The sequence below is a fragment of the Sinohyriopsis cumingii genome, chromosome 2 (genome assembly GCF_028554795.1).
Source record: "Sinohyriopsis cumingii isolate HCF-2022 chromosome 2, ASM2855479v2, whole genome shotgun sequence".
Classification (NCBI taxonomy): domain Eukaryota; kingdom Metazoa; phylum Mollusca; class Bivalvia; order Unionida; family Unionidae; genus Sinohyriopsis; species Sinohyriopsis cumingii.
The window spans coordinates 92,396,438-92,419,951 of NC_142962.1; the positions used below are offsets into that span (position 1 = coordinate 92,396,438).

Below are 23,514 nucleotides of genomic sequence, written 5' to 3' on the forward strand. Positions count from 1 at the left end.
TATTTGAATCTGTACAATTAGCTGGTAAGTTTCCACATTCAGAACATGCATCAGCAAGAGGATCAAATCTATTTTGACAAGGGTTGCCTAGTGTATATGACAGTCCTTGATAGATAGATTGGTTGTAGAGAAAAATATAAAAAAATATTAAATGAAAGTCATATACTGGTTGTAATAAAAATAGAAAAACGAAAGAACACAAAAGTTTCCATATTTATATATTCCGAGAACAACTTCTGGAGTTTTGTTGTAATGCGTGACTACCACGTTGACATGTGCTCTCTGCTTTATAAATCAGACTGGCCAGATTGTTGGTTGTTACAAAAAGTATCTGACTTTCAATGAATATAATTGAATTTGTCTACAACTACATTAAAATGGAGTTTGTTGTTGACACGTGACTAATGGACTTCCGATATCGTTGTTTGAGATTTGTGAAGTGACTAGTAATGCAAATGGCAAGTACCGGGTCAAGTTTCATTAATGCTGCAGTTTCGTCTAGTCTTCAGCAGATTAAATACATAAAGATTATAATGCTTGCCATTTCTGAGAAAGTAAATCATTTTTCTATTGATTTCATGCAGGTATAAGTCAATATAACATAAATTTTCTAGGCCAGCTGGTAAGTGACTACCATGTGTTGCTACTGCACGGTGGCGGCAAATTCCAAATTTTCAATATGCAACTGCAACGACCCCTCACCCCAACCTAAATGTCCAAATGTGATAAATGGGGTGGGAATATTCTGAAGAAACCTGGATTAGAAAATGGACTGCTATTTGTTTTAAACCAAATTTATATTCCCAATTGTTAAATCTTGGCTGAAATGAGAAATTGTCGTCCCTTGCATTATATATTAAAAACCGATTTGAGCCCCTGTGTGAATACAGGTTTGGGGATTGGTTTAACGAATTACAAGAAGACAAGTTGATTTTACATAAAATTCAGTCCTTGTTTATACAACAGTGTATAATAGGCACATTTGGATGAGATCAGCCTGAAGGTGTTAACCAGTACAATCTGTATTGGATGTCACATGCTGTGATGTCACAGTGAAAGCTATGCATGTTGATAAATAAATTCATACTATGCTATATTGTGACCATGAGGCTAGAGATGCTCTTTTCTTGACCCAATTAAGGAATTGGCCACCATTATAAAAGTCCATAAATAATTTTCATCTGGAAATTTCTAGATGAAATTTAAGGTGCAGAGCATTCAGTTATCAGGATTGAATAAATTTTGATTAAACAAAATTAGTATTAAATTTTGAAACAACAAATTGTATATCTTTAAAAATGAGTAAATGCACATACATGACCAGTATGACTTTTACAATATTATTAATTCATTTGTATGTATTTTCATTTATTTCAATCAGTTTTGAAATTCTGATTTTTGGTGTGACCTGCTTGCCATGATACTGCAAAACAATCTGCTGAGTATTTTGAAAGTAGTAAAGATTCCCACCTGTGTGTGAGTGGGCATCAGTTTCTTGAATGTGCTTGTTTATCTTAGAATATTTTCTTTGAAATGATGTTGATACTACTGCAAGACAGTGATACAGAAGAGACAAAGTGTTTTACAAATGTTTTGCAATGTTTCTAAAAATAGATTCATCTTTTTATGTTCTAGGAACACAGAAGAAGAAACTGAATGACCGAGACTTTTCATTGGAGGAACTAACTAATGAAATCCATTGTTCAGGTATGGAAATAAACCTTCAGCCAGAGTTCTCCCCTGGTTTTGTTGTAGTTATCATAGAAGATGGATGCAAGTGTCTTTTTATACATATGCCATATTCTCTGGAGGGGGTATATAGTGTTAGTTTATGTCCTTACTTGTCTGTGTTATCACAATGATTTTCTACTCAGAAATTTTAGACAAAAATGAATTTGAAGCAGATTTTGTTTGCAGTCATTATCAAAAGATTAGTTCATGTTTAATTTCCACTTTGTGTCCTATTTAATTTAACCAAGTTATGTCCCATTTATGATATATAAGTTTGCCCATGTATCATAAATTAAGCTTTTGCTTAATAACTTTTGAAGGATATAATGGATTAAAACCAAATTGGGTATGAGGCATGCTATGAAAAAGGACTTAGGCCAGGTTACATTTTAAACTTTGACTCTAAAAAGGCCAGGTTATATTTTAACCTTTTCATGTAGAAATTTAATTGATTTATAGCCCTGTTCATCTTTAATTTAGCTCTTGTTGAATTGCAGTTTGTGCATCAGAAATTTTTATGGACAGTCCCAAAAAATAAATCTGGAAATTAGTTTTAATTTAATGAATTCCTCAGTCATATTTGTTTGGCAACAGTTTGATTAAGTCATGGACAAGTCTGATTTGAAATTTTGCCATTACAATGAAAACCAATGTTTTTGCTGAATTGTATATAAAGTAGTCTTGATAAGTGGGGTTTCTCAGCCAAACACCAAATTTTGTATTAGGACGACCGCACGAGTCTTACCCCCTTCCAGATTCCTCCATGTTTGTCTAAACAAATACGAAAACAACTTTGTTGAGGCAACAGTGTCAGTTTCATCGTCGATTACCTAACCTAAGGACCTGTCATTGAATCATCATCGTCACGCCCTACTTATCGAGACTACTGCGATTTTTATTTTATATTTCACAATTTTTTTTACTGTACCTAACATTCAGATAAAATTTTACTCAGCCACTTTTTGAGTTTTTTTTTTAAAGTCTCAGCTTTTGCCATTATATAACTCTCATCATCATGACAGAACAGATTAATCTTACCTCTGATAAGAGAGTCAGGTTCTAGCATCTTGATAAAAATTTCTATGTGAGACTATTGATTTATCAACATAACATTTCTTTAGCTCATCTTCAACTTTGATCTTTGAGTATTTGTCTTGTGATATTGGATTGTATTGTAAAGATTATCACCAGCATCAGAAAGTGAGTCTGTGATCAAAGCAAGCTTACTAAAATAATCAGAATCTTCCTTGTGAACCAGATTCAATTTTGTCTTATTTCTGCTTTTGAAATACATGCTGTACTTTTCATTGTGAAGCATAATCATCATATGCTTACCTCAGAAAAGAATTCTTTTCATCTTTAAAGTTGTATCTTCCACTGTAATATCTTCCATTATTTTTCGTATTTCACACAAAAGTTTCCTATCCTTACTTTGAAATTTCACACAAAATTTACCAAGTATTATTTTTCATATTTCACAACTCTGTTCTGTATCATATCAGCAAGCAAATCATCTTTGACTCACAGTTCCTGTATCAGATATAGCATAATGAACTTCTCACCATGCAGATTAAGCTCAAAGTTGATTAAGAATTTTGTTGTAGGTAGCTACTGCTATTTTACACGAAGTATTTTTGTTCTCATATTTTGGCCGATCTTTTTATTCACCAGTGATATTGTAATACCCGCCCCTGACACTATAAGGAGTAATGGATTTGCAGTTCAGCTCACTGACACTATTCCAGTCGTTGTTAGTATCACTGGAATATAATTCAGCATGCCTATTATTTTACTGTAATATTTACTGGCTCGTCTGACACAATAAAGTGTTTTATGGTAATATTTATAGTATTTGATGAGCATACCCCTGTCATTGTCCAATAGACCTGATGTATGGTTGAAATCAGTAATTTCTTTTTTTGTCATTATGAGACTGTTTCAGTAATTATTTTATTTGCCATAGTGGAGGTATTTTCAGCGGCAGCTTTATTGACTGGCACACTAAATTTATTATTAACAGTATTAGCAAGAACATCACTGTACTTGTCATATACTTCAGATGAGGAGATATCATCGTATCTTCTATCTGTTAAGACTTTATGATATGAGGATGAAAATCGGAGATCAAAATTTGATATTTCTTTTATATCATTGACTCTATCACAATAAATATCTTCTGTTTTGTCATTATAACAAAGAACATAACATAACTATCCCAGCTTAAAAATTTTTAAGTACTAGATGCTGCTTGAGAATTGTATATGCTGTCGCAAAACTTAAAAGACCACAAATATCTGCTTCCTCTATATTCATGTCATTGACAGGTAGGTTTAGGTATTTAACAATCAGCTCTGAGATATTTCTGTATTTCATTTCTGTCAGTAACTTTCCAGCTTCTTTTTTTATAGTTTCTCAACGCAATTTTTTTATAAAAACTATTATATATTTCATAATCTTCATCAATACTAGGTTTTAAATTTGCAATATTGTCAAGCTCTTGATAAATATGACTCATTCAGCATCATCATATGACTCAATCCTATGCTAAGTTTCTGATGCTGCATTTAGTGTAGCATTAATTTGATATATGTCATACTTTTCTTTATCACCAGTGAGAGACTCTATTACAACTAGATATGCTGTTGTTAGCAGATTTGTGTCAACACTAACCATTTTCAATGTATTTGTATCATAGTAGTCCATGCCTAACACATGAAATACTCGACATTTAGCAAATGTGTCTTTGAGTCTACAGTTTTGTAAAAACTTGTGTTTTCTTGTTTCAGCTAGTTTGTCAAGCATGTTGGGAATCTTGTTTAGTCACTCTTGCTCTGGTCACTTACCACCATGAAATTTTGTTTTTACAAGTTAGATTTATTGATCTTCAAGACATTTTCTTTTGTTAGCTCAAGCAATGTATTTATTAACTACTTTTCAAATTTTAATTCCTGTTCCTCACACTTACTTACAGGACTGTATTTGCTAATTATATCAAAGTCTTTGACCACGTATCTCAGTAGAGGGCCTCTCATTCCAGCAACTCTATCAAAGTTGTCACTGTTCTCATTTACACCGGATGAATTAAAAAAGATTTCATTTGAGCAATTATATTTACCGCTCTTGCTTCCTCGACACTTTCTGAGTCTAGCGAATCAACATTAGCTATTTCAATCTCTGTTTACAGGTTTAGTATAAAATTATAAAACTCTTTTGCGACTCTGATCAGTGAAGGATCAACAGACATATATCACAATCATATTAAATTGTCAAGTGTTTATATCTGAAACATCATCAAACCTGGATATTGGCCTCAAGCTCTGATAACATAAAGCCAGAAATATGAGTACTTGTTTGCGGTTACTTCAGGATTAAGTGTAAATTGCTGAGAATTATAAAAATCACCAATCAGTGTACTATACAGCTCAATCCGTGTTGAATCATCATTCGATCTTTCTTATTTCCAGGTAAGAATGGATCCGAGATTAAAATTTATTCAACCTCATAATTGAAATTTCCATATTGCTATGGCTTCTGGACACTTCATTTGATCCAAAAGTTTCATGTTTCTCCATCTGTGTACCCACTCTAACCTGTCAGATATAGGGCTGTTAAATGCAAATGCATAACTTGGATTATTCTCTGAATAATAACTTGATGCAGATGCAGCAAAACCCCAATGATTATTAACAGCATCAGCGAGATGTGGAATATGACTGATACTACTTTTAGCTTATTTTGTATTACAAACAAATGCATTTTTTCAACATTATCCACATACTGTTTATTGACAAAATCAGATGCAGAAACAGGCACATACCTGGAAGTTCTTTTGTTGGCAGCAAATATCAATCACATCTGTAACTGTGCCTCCTGTTTTTTTTTAAAGATAAATGGCATCTGCAGCAATAATTGTACTGCTGATGATGCACTTATCTCAACATCCACATACTGTTTATTTGTTAGATCAAATGGGGCGACCAGATTATAAGTCGTTATTTTATTTGAATCCATGTTTAACACACCTGTCATCATATCACCGGAATAGCCTCTACCTTCTACCATTCCTCAAGACTATAAAGTTAAAGCATCAGTAGATGAAGAGGAAGAGATGCCATCCTTCCAGTTCATTCCCCAGTTGGTTAAGATTAAGAAGATCAATGAATGGCTTTCATGTAGTATTATTGACCTGCAAAACTCTAAGTCTTTGTTTTCTGAAAGCTGAGTTTCAGCAACAATCTTATCTTGCTCACTCGGATGCCTTAAGTACTGATTTCCAGGCCCTTGACAAGAATATAGCAGCCATTCATATGTCTGCTCCACTGGGTTTATACCTAGGTTATGGATTGCATCATCACCTTGTTATGGCTGACTTCATCTACATTGATGGCAGCATACCTAGATGACATCCTCTAGAAATATATGGTAACTTCTTTTGTACTCTAAGGCAGAAATGATCTTCTCCCACTGTTAGGTCATCTAGGTTTCTAGTGAACTGGGAAATGTCTGACCTCTATCCATACTAGCTTTTTGTCCATCTGGTATGGAGTTCATCACCAACCTGTATCTGGTATGACTTCATGTTTGCTTAACCAAGATCATCAAACTCATCAAGTCCGTTTCCAACTGGACTTGGATTTCATCTCCCATCTTTTTCTTCATCCCTTACCAATGAAATTGCTAGCTCAGTGGCACCCTTTTTCAAGTCTTCTTGATCAGTCATCATCATGCCAGAGATGTAATCATTCCTGCATCAGTGTGCTGCCCAGCTTGACTGACCACTTGGATCCCACTGGAGATGCTCAAAGCAGAAATAATGGTATGTACCAATGCAAGTACAAATGGTTTGGGTGCCCACCTGTTGCTGGACTTCACTACTGTCAGTGGCATTGGGAGCTAGCGGAGTGACCTCTGCCCATCAGCCTGTTAGAAATGAAGAATGTCATCAATGCCTTTCATTTCTGGAAGGATCAACTCTCAAGCAAAATGGTCCTCATTATGTCTGACAACTCAGTGGTGGTGACCTACCTCCTCAAACGGGGGTACCAAATAACATGACCTGTGTGTTCAGGTTTGGTTGTTCTATGTTGGTGCAACAGTCTCCATATCAATGTACAAACCAGACACATTTCTGGCAGACTCATTGTTTAGGCTGTCACTCTGTCTTGGAAAGGTCAAGTTCTTCACACAGAATGGTCTCACTATTAATTGGGCTTTCCTCAGCTCTTTGCACAGTTTTGGCAATGAGGTAAAATCACGTCTCTCCACTGTCCCAGACCCAGATGCTCGGGCCCTGGATGCACTGTCAATCAGTTGTGAAGGGTTGTGAGTATTTGCCTACCCTCCCACAGTCCTGATACCAGAAATAATCCAGACGAGTTGGGGACAGAAATGCAAGATGATTCTGACAGCTCCTCTAAGATGGGACAAATCCAGGTCACCAATCTACTTGATCTAGCAATGTATCTACACAGGAAGATTCCAGCCAACCTGAATGTTCTCAACCAACCATGGTTACCATCTTCTTCTGCATGCTTGGAACTTATTAGCCAGACTTGTGAGACAAACAGTTTAAACCTGAAGGCTTATGATGGAAATTAGCATGTTTTCAGGCACTGGTGCCATATCAGTAACTGTGTCCCTCTGAGCACTTCAATCCCTCAACAGACTGACTTTTTTTCTGGCTCTTCAAAGAGAAACAGTTGGCCCCAGTTACTATCAAAGGCTACCACTCCATGATACTGAACACATTTCTGCATCATGGTAGATGTGATATTGGTATGATAAAGACCTATCAAATCTTTTAGCCAATTTTGTTCTGAATTGACCAAAATCCCTCACTGTTTCCAAAATTGATTCTGTCCTGGATTTTAACATGGCTCAGTTCAGATCTATTGAGGCCTCAAACCCACACATCACTAAAGTTACTATCATGCAAAATGTGTTTCCTAAATAGCTTTAGCTTCTGTTTGCAGGTTAAGTGGGTTACATGAGATTTCTGTTGACCCTTACTATCTTTAGTTCATATCAGATGATTTGATGGTCCTGTTGACACAACCAGGCTTTGTATCCAAAAATAGGTTACCTTCTGTCAGTAATCAAAGAGTCATCATTTGCTTGCTTTCTTCCATAGACAAGTTGAGAGCAGCAGCCATGCAAGATCCTGTATGCAGGCAGTCACTACTTGAAATGCACAGAGGCAGTTTATGGCATATGCAAATGCTTTCTTCTGGTGAAAGCCAGGAAACAAGATATCACCCCTCAAGCCCTTGTTCATGGCTGAAATGGATTATATGCTTGTCATAGTCAGAAGTCTGACAAGATCAGTGTTGCCTCATAAAGATTACTGCTCAGGATTAGAGCAGTCTCTGCAAGCCTCCCATTTGAAAGTAATATTTAGATCTGAGATATAATAGAGGATATAGGCTGGCATGCAGAGTCAACCTTCTTGAGTTTTTATCACCTAGATTTAGCTTTGCAAAGGCAAACTTTGAATCTGTTAGATCTGGTGGCAGCAGCCCAGATAACCACCAGACCCTCTTAAAACAACAATGCCTAGAAGCTTCACTGGATTTGCCAGTGAAATTTTATAGGTAAGAAGATTTCATTAGCTATCTTCTTATCGATATGTAGGGGTCACAGATCAAGTGACCCTAGGTTGTGTTGCTTATATAATATGGGGAACTGGTTATCATTTACATGGGGAATCCAGCCATCATTCCCTAGAAGGATACCCAGGGTTGAAGTCAGATGCTCAGCATTTCCTCCTCCTATTACCTATTCTTTTAATGTGATGTAATTGGGTAATGTATCTGAAGGAGAAAGCAAATTTTAAAGTAAATTATGTTTCTCCAAGAATACTTCGGTTCAGTTTTGCCAGTCAGCCCTGCCGGGGTATAGGCCACCCACAAAATATCACTTGATGCTTCTGTCCTGTGCCATCTCCTCGAGCCAGCTCCAGGTGTGACCCATCTTAGTGATGTCTGCCTCGAGGTTGCGTCGCCAGGTGTGTCTTGGTCGGCACTTCTGCACTTGCCTTGAGGGATCCACCTCAATGCCTCTTTGGTAATGTTGGTTGGCAGCTTACGGAGGGTCCTATCCAATCCCACCTTCTCTTCTTGATCTTGTCCTCTACTGGAATGTGGGAGGTTTTCTGCCACAGGTTGGTGTTGCTGATGGTGTCTGGCCAGTGGATCTGGAGAATTCTTAGGCAGCTGTTCATCAAGGTCTGAACTCTATTTACTGTCGACTTGGTGGTTCTCCAGGTCTCTGCTTCATAGAGTAGGACTGACTTCACATTGGAGTTGAACAGTCTGATCTTGGTAAGAATACTTTATCCAGTCACATTATGTATAAACCCTTCCAGCCACCATATTATGCAAACATCCAAGTTAGAATATTTCTTAGGTATAAATTAGTGACATCTGGCAGTGGCAAGTTAAGGTAATGGCAAGAGTTATTGCCCTTTCTATTTGAGATAGACAGAAAAAAAGTAATTTTTCAACTTTTAGTAAGACTGTATTTGCGATTGTGATTGGGTAAGTATTCACAGAGAAACAATTTATTAAAAACTTTCCTTTCTCCTAAGTGAAAATGGTGCTGCTTCAAGATTTTATATGGTCACCACAGTGGCCATCTTGAAAATCGTTTTGTTGCAACTACTTCTGAAATGATGGTCATATAAACAGTGGGTTTTTCACTAAAAGGCTTCTGATAATGTCTTTTAGGTCCTGAATGAAAATAGCGCTGATTTGACATCTAGTATGGCTGCCATGTTGGCCATCTTATCATCACTACTTCTCCAGAAATGATGTATACTTGGTCTTAAATGAAAATGGTGCCACTTGCACATCCATTATGGCCACTACAGTCACCATCTAGACAATCTTGTTATCACTACTCCTCCTGAATGACATCTTCTCTAGCCAAGGTTCCGATATGTTAACCATATCTACACCTTGGCAGATTGAGCAGATATTTTTGTGCTTTGTTCTAGTGACATCTATTGGATTTTATGAGTTGCTTCCCTTAGTATGTGATGCCAGCTTGTAACAATGGTGTATTGTATATCAGCTGAAAATGATGGAGTTATTTGATTTTAAAAGGGTACCTTGTAAGTTTAACATCATAAGTGTGACTGTGTACTGAAGAGAAGCCATTACAGGTGTATTTGACTGAAAGGTATTTGTATAAACACAAACCAGTAATGGATAATTGCTTATATATGAGTCCATTTAAATTGTCTACTCCCCTTGTCTCGATCATGTAGGAACAGTGTTCAAATTTGAACAACTTAATTTGATTGGATGTGGTGGCTTGCTGCCGCATCCAATCAAATTCACAGACCTGAAGCACATAAATATCTGCTCGATCTGTCAAGGTGTAGATGGAGTTAACATATCGGAACCTTGGCTGGCGAAGATGCCTGAATGAATGGGCATATCGACATGGTGTTTTTAATAAGTGACTATTTATGATGTCAGTTTGGTCCTACATAAAAATGGTCCCGGTCAGACATCTAATATGGCTGCCATAATGGCCAGCTTATAAACCATATTGTCACTACACCTGAATTAATGGTCATATCGTTATAAGTTATCGATGAGAGAGGTCTTATGATGTTACTCATAAATGAAAATAGTACTAATCTGACTCCAATATGGCTGCAGCAAGGGCCATCTTGAAAATTTTGTTATCACTCCTTCTTCTAGATGGCTGTCATATCAATATTTTGCTTTCACCAAAAGACTACTTATGGTATGTAATTGGTCATATATGTAAATGGTGCCAATCTGAAATCAATTATGGCCACAGTGATAGCTGTCTTGAGAATTTTGTTATTGTTATTCTTCCAAAACCAAATGTCACATCAACATTGGGTTTCACCAGAAGGCTTCTTGTAATATTTTGTTGGTCCTAAATGTGGTCTTGATGGTTCTAAATAAAAATGCTGCCAATCTCGAATGCAGTATGTCCTCCACATCAGTTAATATGAAAATCTCATTGCTGTATCAGAGATAGTTTCAACACTCATCTGTTGAAAGGAAGATAAGGCCTCATCATGAATTGATGGAAATTCTTTTTGGCCAGTAGAGCATGACTTTCTTTTTGAGGGACACTTGTGGATGAGTTGCCATGAGACATGGTTAATATTATGCTTAATGCAGTGTTTGACACAATCTCATTTGTGCAACTTGTCCCACAGTCTGTCTTGCATTTTTTTTATGGATTCCTGTGAAACTTTATACATACTGTACTCACCTAAAGAAGAATGTAATAACAAATCCTTGTGTACATGATATTTGTAAGAGTTATTGCCATTTCATAGAATTTTATGAATGCCAGTCCTCTTACAGCTTTTAGTAGGTTGCTATCAAACTTACTTTAGATTATGAGCCTTATGGGAAGAGATGCATGTTGGTATATCATTGTACTATTTTCAGAAGACATATGTGCTGTAGATTCTTCTTCATCATCGGGTTTGTTATGATGCTTTAAGGCTAGGGTATGATTGCATGAGCAGATTGCACACCATTTATCTGGTCTGTTGTTTATCTGTCCATCCTGAATCTATTTTAGCCAGATATCACAATGTATTACAGTAATGTCCCATTTAGGTTTGTAAGATATTACAGACCGCTTTGAATTTTTGACATATTTTACAAACTTTCTGACCCCCCAACTGTTCTTTTATGATTGAACAAAAGTTACACAAGGTGGACATGCAACTTAGCAGGCACATTTTTATTCATATGTAGGCAAACTGGTCCAATATTCAGGTCATTCGATTCATTTTACATTTTTTTTTTACTTTTTGGATAAAAACTTTGTTTGCATGATTAAGCAGAACCACTTGAATTAGACATGTGAATTTTGATAGGTTATGTTATGTGCATATGTAGATGATCTAAGTAGGTTTTCAGCCTTTTAAAATAATTTTAAAAGTTTTATATAACTTTTTAGTGTTTTGGACTTTATGATTAGCTACCTTTTCAACATTATTGAGTAGAAACTACTGGAGGTAGAGAAGAGGCATTTAGGAGACATATTACAATTTTCAGTTTATTAGAGGTAGTTTGGGAGATGGGGGTTAACATCTGAGGCGCTACATGGTGCAATCTTGGACTATTGACCAGATCGGGTCACAGAATTTACTTTAGAAATTATGCATTGATCAAAGTTTTAAACTGCATAAAACTTCTCAAGGGACGAATTGCATCATCTTGGCATACTCCCTTTCTGCACTGAGGGGGGCATTTCAGAGTTTGAATTGAATGTGACAACATATTAACATCCTAGATACTACATAGCTATGATGCTTCCATGGAGTCTGGGAGGTGTATTATGTGCTGTTGTCACAGCGGAAGTACAGATAGAGCAGGCAAAGACACCCTGCAGTTGCCCATTTCTTCGTGAAAGATTCCATGTACTGGCATCAAAGTTTGTATAAATCTGCATGTTCATCATGCTTCTACTTTTCTAGGTGTATGTGGTATGAAAATGATACAGGCAGATTTAAGAACATGAAACCTACTATTATAGAATGGCATCCCTGTTATAGACCAAATCAGAGAGATAATTTGGTAGTTGCGAATCACATATCAGGCACCTGGAATATCCAACTTGTGTGCATATCTCCTGAAGGGTGAATCTTGAATGGAATATGTGCACTGCTAGTGTCCACTGATAATGGAGCAGATTCTTGTTGAGCTTGTTGATTTGCACCGTTTAAGACATTAGTAATTTGACATGAATTACTTGAGCACATCCCACCAGAGGAAATCTTGAACTTTTTAAGTTAATATAGTTTTTAAAAACATTTTTTGTTAATGTTTTTAAGGATTCTGCATGTGTTGCATTTATGTTATTTTAAATAGTACATATTACACAATTTTAACTTTGTGTTTTATATTGTATCTTGTTGTACTTAATATACATTTGTTTGAGAGGCATTATTATCCAATTCAGTTTACATTTTTTTCAAAAATATAACCTTTTATCGGCATTACATAGCCACATTTGTGTTGAGGTGATGCAAAACACTAGTGCACCCCAATGGTACTTCTGGTGTTAGGAAGTGACTAGCATGCTGGGATTCTTGTGTAGGTCTCTAGGAGATCTTTACCCAAGGCACTTAAAATCTTGGCATGGGGGCTTGAGTGGTTATGTAGGTGAGTTAACCCTGTAAATACCTGCTGAAACCAGTGGCTGCAGGCTGGAAGTGGGGACTGACCACCTACTCTGCTGTCTGGCTGTTGCCTTGCCTTAAATCAGCTTCTATTTTATAAACCTTACAATTATTGAATGGGTAGGCTTTCTAGACAATTCTAGAAGCAGAAGGTGGTAAATGGCCTTGTCAGATGTCTACAATTCATCTTCCATTGCCTGACCAGCACAGGACAGAGATTGGGGCACTAGTAGAGGAGAAGGTAAAACATGATTAAGACTTGAAACACAATGGAGTCCATTAGAATTGATAGTTCATCATCTTGTCTACTTGTGGCTGGAAAGAAAGTGGCAATCCATCCCCCCTTTCCTTTGCTAGCAAATCTGCAGGAGATAACAGAGAGGAAAACTTGCCAACCCTAGAGAGACATTGTCAATAAGGCATTTCACAGTTTTCAGTAAGACAGACTGATTTTCAGTACAGTACGCATGAAACAAGTGAAATTTTGACAACTATTACAGTTAATTTTCGTTTTTTAACTGTATACACTCTGTAGCTCCAGTTTTGACTTAGTACATGACATGACTTTGCACTTTCTAAGAAACTTCTGGTCAGATTTCATTTTGAAATATTCTCCTCCCCTTACTTTCATTACTATTTCTTCCAAGGTGTAAACTGATATAGATGATCAGGATGCTCAGTGAGTATTTTTGCAACCAATGAAAATCCTCTCACAGCCTGCATTTGAGAATGAAACAACAATCACTACCTTCATGATGTCAAAAACAATTTTTATTTCAACTGGCCAGTTGCATCCTTGAGTTTCTGATAAGGTCCCATAACTTTAGTTTTGTTTTTAACAAAGTAGTTTTCAAAGAATTACTGTATTATTATCTCACATGTAGGAAACTGAATATTATATTGCCTAGAGAGAAAAAAACAGACACAGAAATGCCATTTTAATTATTCTCATTTCATTGTTGTCATACCAATCAAAACACCATGCCAAACTCATGTCAGTATACCATAAATGTAACCTGCGTAAGAAACTGCAACCATAATTTTTGGAAATCTCCATTGTAGCTTTCTTATAATAATAATAATAGTAAAAATAATACTTTATAGAGGATGTCTCATTTAGTCAAATACTATCCTCCCTTGCGACCCTCTTAAGAAGAATATAACAGTGTTCATTATATGAAAGATAACTTTGATTACTGTTTCTTTTAACCACTCTGGTGGCCTAGTGGTTAGAGCATCACTATAAACTGCCACAATGCAGACATCGTAGCTATATGACTGAAAAATTGTTAAGGCTACGTTAAAAACCTAAATCACACACACACACACACACACACTGTTTCTTTTACCATGTTCAGTATTAAAATACTAAATTCCATTATAATATATTAGAAATACATACATACTCATGACATAACTTCTTAAATATGGTAATACTTTTAGAAGACTTTACATGTAGTGGAAGCTTTTTCCAATAGAACTGTGTCATAGTAATGAAGCTTTTTTTAAATTGCTATCTTCTTGGTTTTGGTACTTGAAATTTTCCATGTGGCATTGATCTCCACTGTTAATGTGTTGAAAAAGGCCTAAATAAATCCTGATGATAATAATAATAATGAGGACTTTGTATGGTGCCTAATCATTAGAAGCTCTAAGCGCTTTATAACATTAGACAACACCTATAACATAAAAAACATATATAATGATATGATTACAAAAACAAACACCATGAAATTAGAAAACAAAAAACATGCTGAAAATATTTAAGGTAGGAAACATTATTAGGTCTTTAAGTTTGTTCTTGCAGTCAAAATAAGTGAGTTTTGAGAGCACTCTTGAATGGGATCACTGTGTCTTTGTGTCTAAGTTCAGTGGGCAATCCATTCCACGTTGCTGGGCCCTGGTATGCAAAAGAATGCTGTCCATATAACTTTGTTTTCATAGTGGGAATAATGAGTATATGATTGTCAGAAGAGGAGCGTAAGTATCTTGCTGGTGTGTACACATGGGTGGGGTCGGATAGATATGTTGGACTGGAGTCCATCAGTGAAACGTAGCACAGAGAACAAATTTTGTGTTTGATTCTGGATTGAATGGATAGCCAGTTTAGAGTACAGAGCAGCAGGGAGGTGTGCACTGATCGTGGTACTCTAAGTATGATCCGAGCAGCTGTGTTTTGAACTTTTTGCAGTACCATGTAGACATGTATATACAATAACTCCCTGGTGAAAATCTATCCATTAATAGATTGTGAACCATTTTAGCTTTGTTAACAATGTTTTTGACTGATGAATAATAGCTGCATCTAAAATAATGCGTGCCTAAAATAATGCATGCAGCCCATTTCTGAAGTTTATAAATCCTGTCAAGCTGAGATCTGGCAGTTTCACCATGCAGTCAGACAGTAATCCATTGTTGGAAGAATATATGAAATGTATTTGCAAATTTCTTTAGGTAAATATTTTTTTATTCTGCTGAGTTGGACAATTTTGTGTGACTGTGATTTACAAAGCATGTCAGTATGATCATCCCATTGTAAATGATTATCCACAGACACACCTACAAGCTTTTCATGTTTGACATTTTCTAACTGATGATTATTTGTTTTTAGAGATAGTTCTGGTCTCCTTAACTGTAGCTTGTGTGATTCCCTAAAATCATACATATCCCTTTACCTTCATTAATTAACATCCAATTTTGTTGTGAGGTCTTATTTGTGGATTCAGTATTTAATGGTAGATCATTTACATAGATAAGAAAGAGGAGAATGCCTAAAACAGCCTTGAGGGACCCCTTAATTAATGTTAGTTTGCGAGCTAATAGTGCCATTGCTTACTTGCTGAGACCTTTGGTTTAGGTATGGTCTAAACAAGTTTAAAGAAGGATTGTCAATCCTTTGTCAGTTTTTGCAGCAGAACTTCATGATCATTGAGATCAAAGGATTTCTTGAAGGAAAAGAATCTTTCATAGAACCATTATCTATTTCTTGTAACCAAACATCTGTCAATTTGACACATTCTGTTTGCCATGAGTGGTCCTTTCTAAATCCTGATTGTGCCTTATGAAAAAGTAAATTAAAACAAATTCATAGACCTGAATAACTACTTACTTTTCAAACAATTTTAATAATATAGGTAGAATGGTTATTGGTCTGTAATTCCCTCGATCAGTCTTTTCTTCTTTCTTAGGAAATGCTTTTGATGTTGGTGATACTTAGCAAGTACAGATGTATCATTTTAATCATTTTCACAATTTCCTTAAAAACGTATTGGCAGCAGCAGAATGAACAACCATTCATGTATACATGGCATGAGACATTAGTGCTAATGTGGATGAAATAGGTCTTTCTTTTTGTCACTAAGGACTATAGGGATGTATCCTTATCAAGTATTACTGATATTGTTTGTACTTATAGATCCTAACTTGTGGATTACAATGTTGTTGCCTACAGTATAATGTTAGTTAGGCAACTTTATGTAGCGTGCATGAAAGCAATTTGGATTGTTTGTATAATGCAGTGTACATAACTGGTTTAGAAATTTCTGTATTCTAAGATAGAAAATGGTATTTTAAAGCCTAGTCTTAGTACAGTTTTTAAAAATATTGTGTAAGAGAATTTTGAATTGTAATGTAGAATGCTTGGAGAAGTGGAATAACTATCTAGGAAAATTGATGTTAAAATGTGCTTCTGTTTTTTTTCTTCAAGATAAAGCAGAAACATACATAACTTCATTTTGCAACATTATATCTAGGTTAGCATTTGATAAAATAATCATAATCACAAATAATGGAGTTGTTTGTGCCCAATGTTCAGTCATTCATATAATTATTTAGTCAATACTTACAGTGATTTAAGACATGATTTGAGAATCTATCAAAGTAGATGAGCAGAAAGGTAAGAAGTAAAAGTCTTCACGGATTCGCTGTTTGACATATTTCAAAGAAACATAGTAACAGTTAAAGCTTCTGTAATTGTTAAGGTATACAAAAGGTAAGAGATCATAAAAATGTAAACAAAAAAGGGAAGAATATGGAAACTTGTTATTGAAGGCCACCTTTTTTATTTGATATCCCAAGGAGTTCTTTATTTGTCTTTTTACAGACAGAGGTAAAGAAAAGCTTAAGCAGTGTGATTTAGAGCCAGGCATATCTCTTGACCATCCTTTTGATCTGGGAGTAACAGGGACAGAGAATGAGAATTTTTGTCCTGCACAGCTGGTTGAAATACCTTTAATTTGTACCATGGAGGAAACATTAGAATCAGGTGACAGTATGTACTGGATAACCTAGTGCTTTTCAAAGGAAAAATGATCTTTTCTTACAGAGTATATTTATTAGTGGGTCCATTTCCTATCTGAGCGATTATACTTCCTGACAAATGCCAGCTGCTTTCTGGTAATTCTAGTAGATTCTAGCAGAGAATGTATTTAAACCTGATGCCATTGTTTGACTTCATGATTCTGACATACAGGATTAAAGTACTAAGGTCCATAACATCATAAAATCTTACAGGATTTCCAGATTGGTCAGATCTGAAAGTGTCTGATTTGATACAATCATTAATATAACACATATCCCCCGAAAACTGCATGATTATATTCTCCAGTCATTGCTTGATGATTTGTCAAGTAAAGAGGCTAAGGGGCCAAGTTTATTTACATTGCCAGACTGCAAGATTTTAAAATCTGAATTGTATATAGATATACAAAATATGGCGAGCAAAATAAATCTCACTTCTTTGGTTTATTTAGTTTCTTAATTGCAAATAAACATGGAATTATGATGTCTTCATACTGTGGATGTGCTGATAATTGCTTGAAGAACTTAACTTTTATGTTTTGGGGATGCATATTTTTTTTAACAATATTATCAAATTGGAAACTTTCAAGTCTGAGTGATTTGAGAATCTTGCAAGCTTTTATAACATCAGGGACAACAGGGCTAATGCTGAATATCTAAACCAGGGGCATCTAGTCTTGTTTATATAATATGTGTAAAGTCTTGGGCTGCATGTGACCAAGAACAGTTTAATAGTTAAATATGATAATCCAACACATTTATTACCTGACACTAATAACATTCTTTTTACGTGGTTGTAATAATATTGTTAAAATAAGATAGTCACGTATTGGGTAGGTACAGAAAGAGTCATCATAAGCATTACAGAAAAATGAGAACAAGCATTAATTAAAATGCATATTTCAAAATAGGACTGCCTACATGGCAGCGGGCAGCACATTGTGAAGGACTTGACTGCAGTGGCACATAGGTTTGACATGCATGGTCTAAACCAGAAAGTCAAATACCTATTGAGGGGCCCCGAGTGGCCGAGTGGTCTAAAGCGCTCTCCGTTACGGATCACTGCCATCTCACCTCTGTCTGCGTGGGTTCGAGTCTCGGATTCAGCCAATGTGGGTATGTGAGAAAGCTTGCCAGTAGCTTCTCGTGGGTCGGTGGTTCTTTCCGGGGTTTTCCCGGGTTCTTCCTCCACCATTAATACTGGCCGCCATGTATAGCCTATCGTGTGCTGAAAAATGGCGTTAAACCCCTACAACAACAACAACAACAACAAATACCTATTGAGCACTAAGGTGTCCTAAGCCATGTTAACCAACAGCTATGATTGTTAGGCCATCTGATGGCAATTATACAGTTATCTCTCAAAAGCTTCCTTAGAGTCATTGCTAACTAAACTTGTGATACCTGAAGAGGCCTTGATAGCATGTAAAAAAAATTATAAGATAGCTTTCCATTCATGCCCAAGCTTACCAAAATTTTCATTAGACATACAGTAATGATAGGATGTTTGTGCACAAACTTTTACAAGGAAATCTTTTATTTTAAAGAACTTGATATGCTGATAAATAGGAGGTTCAATTAGCCAATAGTTCAGTTACTTTTATTTAAATGTTTTTACATAACCAAGCTATGCAGGATGGTTTAGGTTTTTGGGATTGACCATTTGCACCATTTCATCCAAATCAGTTGTAAGTTTATTTCTTAGTTTTCCCCAGCCACATGAGTTTCAGTTCATCTCCCTACAATACAGGCAATTAACAAACAGTAGGTTATGGATTCTCTAGTCAAAATGAATTGTGCTCATACCTGTCATCTTATATGTGTTACCCATAATTTGTACATTTTCATTTTTGTCATTGTATGGCTGATCAAATATTTTTTATATTTTTTTCTTATAAAAATGTATGTTGTTTTTCTTTTTTTATTTAAATTTTTTTTTCATCTGGGGGGTCTTGATGTAATTTTTTTTATTAAATTGAGCACAAACCATAATCATTTTCATCTATGCACAAGCAACATGGGGATAACTCTAACATGCTTTTAAAAAGTAACATTAGGCCCAAAGATCAAAACAGGTCTTTTTTGGCACCATACTGTGTGTTAAAGTGATAATGATTTGCATAGAATTATTGGCTTTTATGTCAAGTAAGACCCCAAATCTTGAGTATCTGGCATTATTTTAATTTTAGAAGGCTTTTTAAGATGACTAAATGCACTATAAAATATTTAAATTGCATTTTATCCCTGTTATTCTGCCAAATACGCACTCTACATATACATGATTGGAAAGAGCAATGATTTAACCATTTGTGAAGATATTTTGGAAAATTTTAGCTGTTGTGCATTGCCTGAAATTAAGTTTTGAATTAAGTGGGTCAGATATGTAATTGGAACAGGAAGATGCACTGCCACCATGACAGAAGTAGTACAGATACTTGATGAAGTCATTCTCATGGCTCAGACATATGTTACATAACAAATTTATATCAACTTTTTGACCAAAATTGGCACACCATATAGCAAATTCATAAGTTTTCAGACACCAGATACACAATAGAACTGATTACCAGGTGACAAGGTATAAACTTCTAAATTGCTACTTTAGCGATTTTTTTTAGTTTTAGATTTCAATTTTTGGACAGCTTCTTACGTAATATCTTAGGGTTTATGGGGGGAAAATATGATAATGTAATAATGTGACCATGATAAATCGAAAGAAGTTAATATTACACGTTGAAAATACATTTTTCAAAATACCTTGCAGATATCTAGTTTTTTAATACTGGTGGCGACACCATTGTTTTGGAGTTGCTCCACACCTGGATCATGAAGTGCATAAAGATGAATTTGATTACTGTAACAGTTGAAGAACTGTTCTAAGGACCACCGTTTGCAAAAGACTACCCATCTTAACAGGCCATAAAATTCCATTTTCTAGTTTATTCTCTAGATTCTAAGAAACCTCTATTAAGGACTGTCAATCTTCACAGATAAAATTTTTTGGTTCCTTTAGGTGTTCTTACTTGAAAAGTTTTATTGTACAGTTCTCCCAGTCTTATACGGCCACCCCATCTGCACCAGGAAAGTGGTCTTATAAGATGGGTGGCCTTACCAGAGGGGGAGTACATTTTTATTATAGAAGTATATGTATTGTATGTAGTAAGAAAGCTACATACTTCAAAGCATTTAATATCTTCATTTAAAAGTAACTTCAATTATTAAAAGGTTCTTCTTGTTATAATAAAAGAATTATTTCAACTGAATATACACTAATAATTCTTATTCCAGGCACAAGCATGATATGCAAGTGGGTATTGTTGTCATGCACATTGCAAAACCATTCAAAAATGTCATTTAAATCTTGGTACATACATAATTATTTTTCCGTTTGCTCCATTTTTGCACTGCTGACGAATAAACTCCTTATTGGTTACAACATTGTTTATTCAAGTCTTTTCAACATAAAATTGTTTTATTCAAGTCTTTTCTACATAAAATTGTTCGGCATGTTGCATTAGAGGGGTGGCTGTTTTTGAGGGGTACTTTTGAATACAAGCTCGTTGGTGTCAAGGGATTCTGGTCACAAGAAGTGGATGGCAGCTGGTGGGGAAGAAGGCATTCAAGAAGGGGACTACTGTATGTGTATCATTTTCATGCTGAAACTTTGCAGTATGTCAGTCAGTTGTATTTACATTTACTTTTTCTGTTTGGAAACAAGGCATACTTGATTGACTATTGATATTACTACACCAGTTTGACAGATGTTAGTGTTATTCCACAGCCAAATATTTGATCAAACTAAATACAGGCATCATGGTATAAATGGCTCTTCAAATTTATACAAATAATGCCAGTCCACCTTTAAAAGTAGAAAAGCAGTTGTACAACTTGATTTCAAAACAAAACTACGAAACAGAATTCAACCAAGGGGCCTTTCAGTATTAGACAAATGATGCTGATATGTTATCCAGTATGGAAGAAGTTGAAATAAAGATACAGAAACTTTGAAATAATTGCTTTAAAAACTTATGCAATCAACAACATTGGAAGACATTTCAAGAAAAAGCATAATACAGTGTGACCCCACTATAACTCAGTAGTTGCGAGCCATAAAAACCGACCGCGTTATATACCAAACCGTTTTATATGCAACCAAGTCAGTTAGCTGAAGAAAATTTACCCCCCAAAAAATTGTGTGGGGGTGGGTGGGTAATAATGTGGGCGGTAAAATACATGCTTCGTTGCCACAGCTACCATCTTAAATTGATGCATATTAAATGAGAATACACCTGTAGTGAAAACAGAGAAGACATGATATAATAGTTTACTTTATTTAGAGAACCATGAATTGGTACATATACGTGAATCCTGTTTATATATAAATGTCTAATGTATAGCATGAATAGAGTATCAACACCGTGTACTCACCTGCGAACCTCATCATATACATTGAATCCACAATACAAGTGATTCCATTGAAAATATGCACACACACACCTTTAAAATATTCATTAATTTTGTAACAGGTCATTTTAGTCTGAATTCAGTGCAAAAACACAGCACAATCACATAATGAATGACAAAGCGCATTTACTTCAAAGTACGTTCGAAGTCGGTAAAAGTTAGTTTGCATTTTAATCTGCCGTTGGTAGCGTTCATAAGCATAAACTTTTTCCCTACAAAAAGGAAACTTTCACAGCACAGTTAACGTGTTCCAGTCACATTGGAAAATGCAAATATCCATCAGATTCCATCACTTTTATTTAAGTTTGGTACTGACTTCTTTGAAGAAAATTTCTTTGCTGTTGTTGAAAGATTGTAGTTGGCTTTCTTTGATGAAGGGTGCATGCGCTATTGAAGTCACCGCTAAAGGACTGCTTTGGAGAACCAAACAAATGCCCATTTCTTATTTTGGCGGCAACATCAAATAATTGTATTGCATGATTTGCAAAATTAGCAAAGGGTCAACAGACGATAGAGACACAGGTCTTCTGATGACAGGGTTAATTACAGAATATGTACGTGTTCTGAAGGATTTAATTCTGAGTGAAAAGAAGAGGAATTTTACTTACCATCCACATACAAATGCCAGTCTTTGTAAATATATTAATTACTAGCGAGCAGCCGAAAATCCGGTGAAAGATAGAATGATTACAAGACAATGCCTCATCTGGTTGATCTCCGTTACCAGAAATATCAACAACAAAAAAGCGGATATTTTGCAACGTACAGAACTCATACTACATGTCAGGATAAGCGGATTATGATATAACAATGCACTGTTTAGATGGTTTGTTAGTATGGACAAAGAATTTGTTTATGTAACAATAGATGAATTTCAGTGCATTTTATATCCAGTTTGCAGCTTTCTTTCATGTGGCCTCTGAATTTCTGCACTACAAACCAATGGTTGTATATAAAAGTTTAAACAGCCAACAATTAAAAAAGCCGCATGGTATGTTTTGCAGCCAATAAGGAAAAACAATCCAAGTTTGCGACATTGGCAAAGACCTACATGATCCCAGAATAAACTTTTTATGCTTTTTTTCTTCTTCTTACTTTTAAGAAGAAAAAAGAATACTCTTTCGTGTACAAGAAAAATACATAAAAAATTTCAGGAGCCATACGCGATCTCTTCCCCAAAATGATAAGCAACTTGTTACGGGTTTTTTCGTACTTTTTAAGATTTTGTTTTGTACACAAGAAAAATACATGTATATGAAATTTCGGGAGCCATGCCATGACCATGTTATATCTGAATTCGTGTTATAACGAAGCACGCTATAGCGGGGTCACACTGTACCTACCCAGATCTTTCTTTGCCAACATTTCATTTATTTGGCTATTAATGGATGAATTCTGATGATGTCACCAAATGTGAATATTCATTGCATATTTGATCATTTGGGCATCAATGTTGCACATAAATTGCAAAATTAGCCATTCCTTGACAGTTTGTAGGAAATTTCCAAAAACCTTGCCAAGCATATGTTAGTAATCTAATGACAGCTTAGGTCTCTTGTTATCAACATGTTTTACTACCTCTACTTTGAGATAATAAAAAACAATGTTCTTTTTAGCTCTGCTGATCATAGACCAGAAGTGATTATGCTATTGTCCATTGTCCATCTTTCCATTAGCACAAGATTGGTGCCACTACTCCTTCTAAACTGCTTGAAGGATTGCCATGAAACTCTGCACAAACATTTATCCCAATGTCTTGTTGGCTATAAATGAAAATACTGCTGCTCAGATATCCAGTATGGTTAACATAGTGGCCACTTTGAAAATCTTGTTAT

At 35.5% G+C, this 23,514-nt stretch overlaps 1 protein-coding gene across 2 annotated transcripts in view; it reads left to right on the top strand.

The window, feature by feature from the left end:
* Positions 1-23,514, top strand: part of LOC149805370 (uncharacterized) — a 198,081-nt gene that overhangs the window by 58,015 nt on the left and 116,552 nt on the right. For both annotated transcript variants that reach the window (XM_089949765.1, XM_089949766.1), the window contains 2 exons: positions 1,636-1,707; positions 17,019-17,180. In XM_089949765.1, the coding sequence (XP_089805891.1) occupies positions 1,636-1,707; positions 17,019-17,180 (234 nt within the window). The remainder of the gene's footprint in view (positions 1-1,635; positions 1,708-17,018; positions 17,181-23,514) is intronic.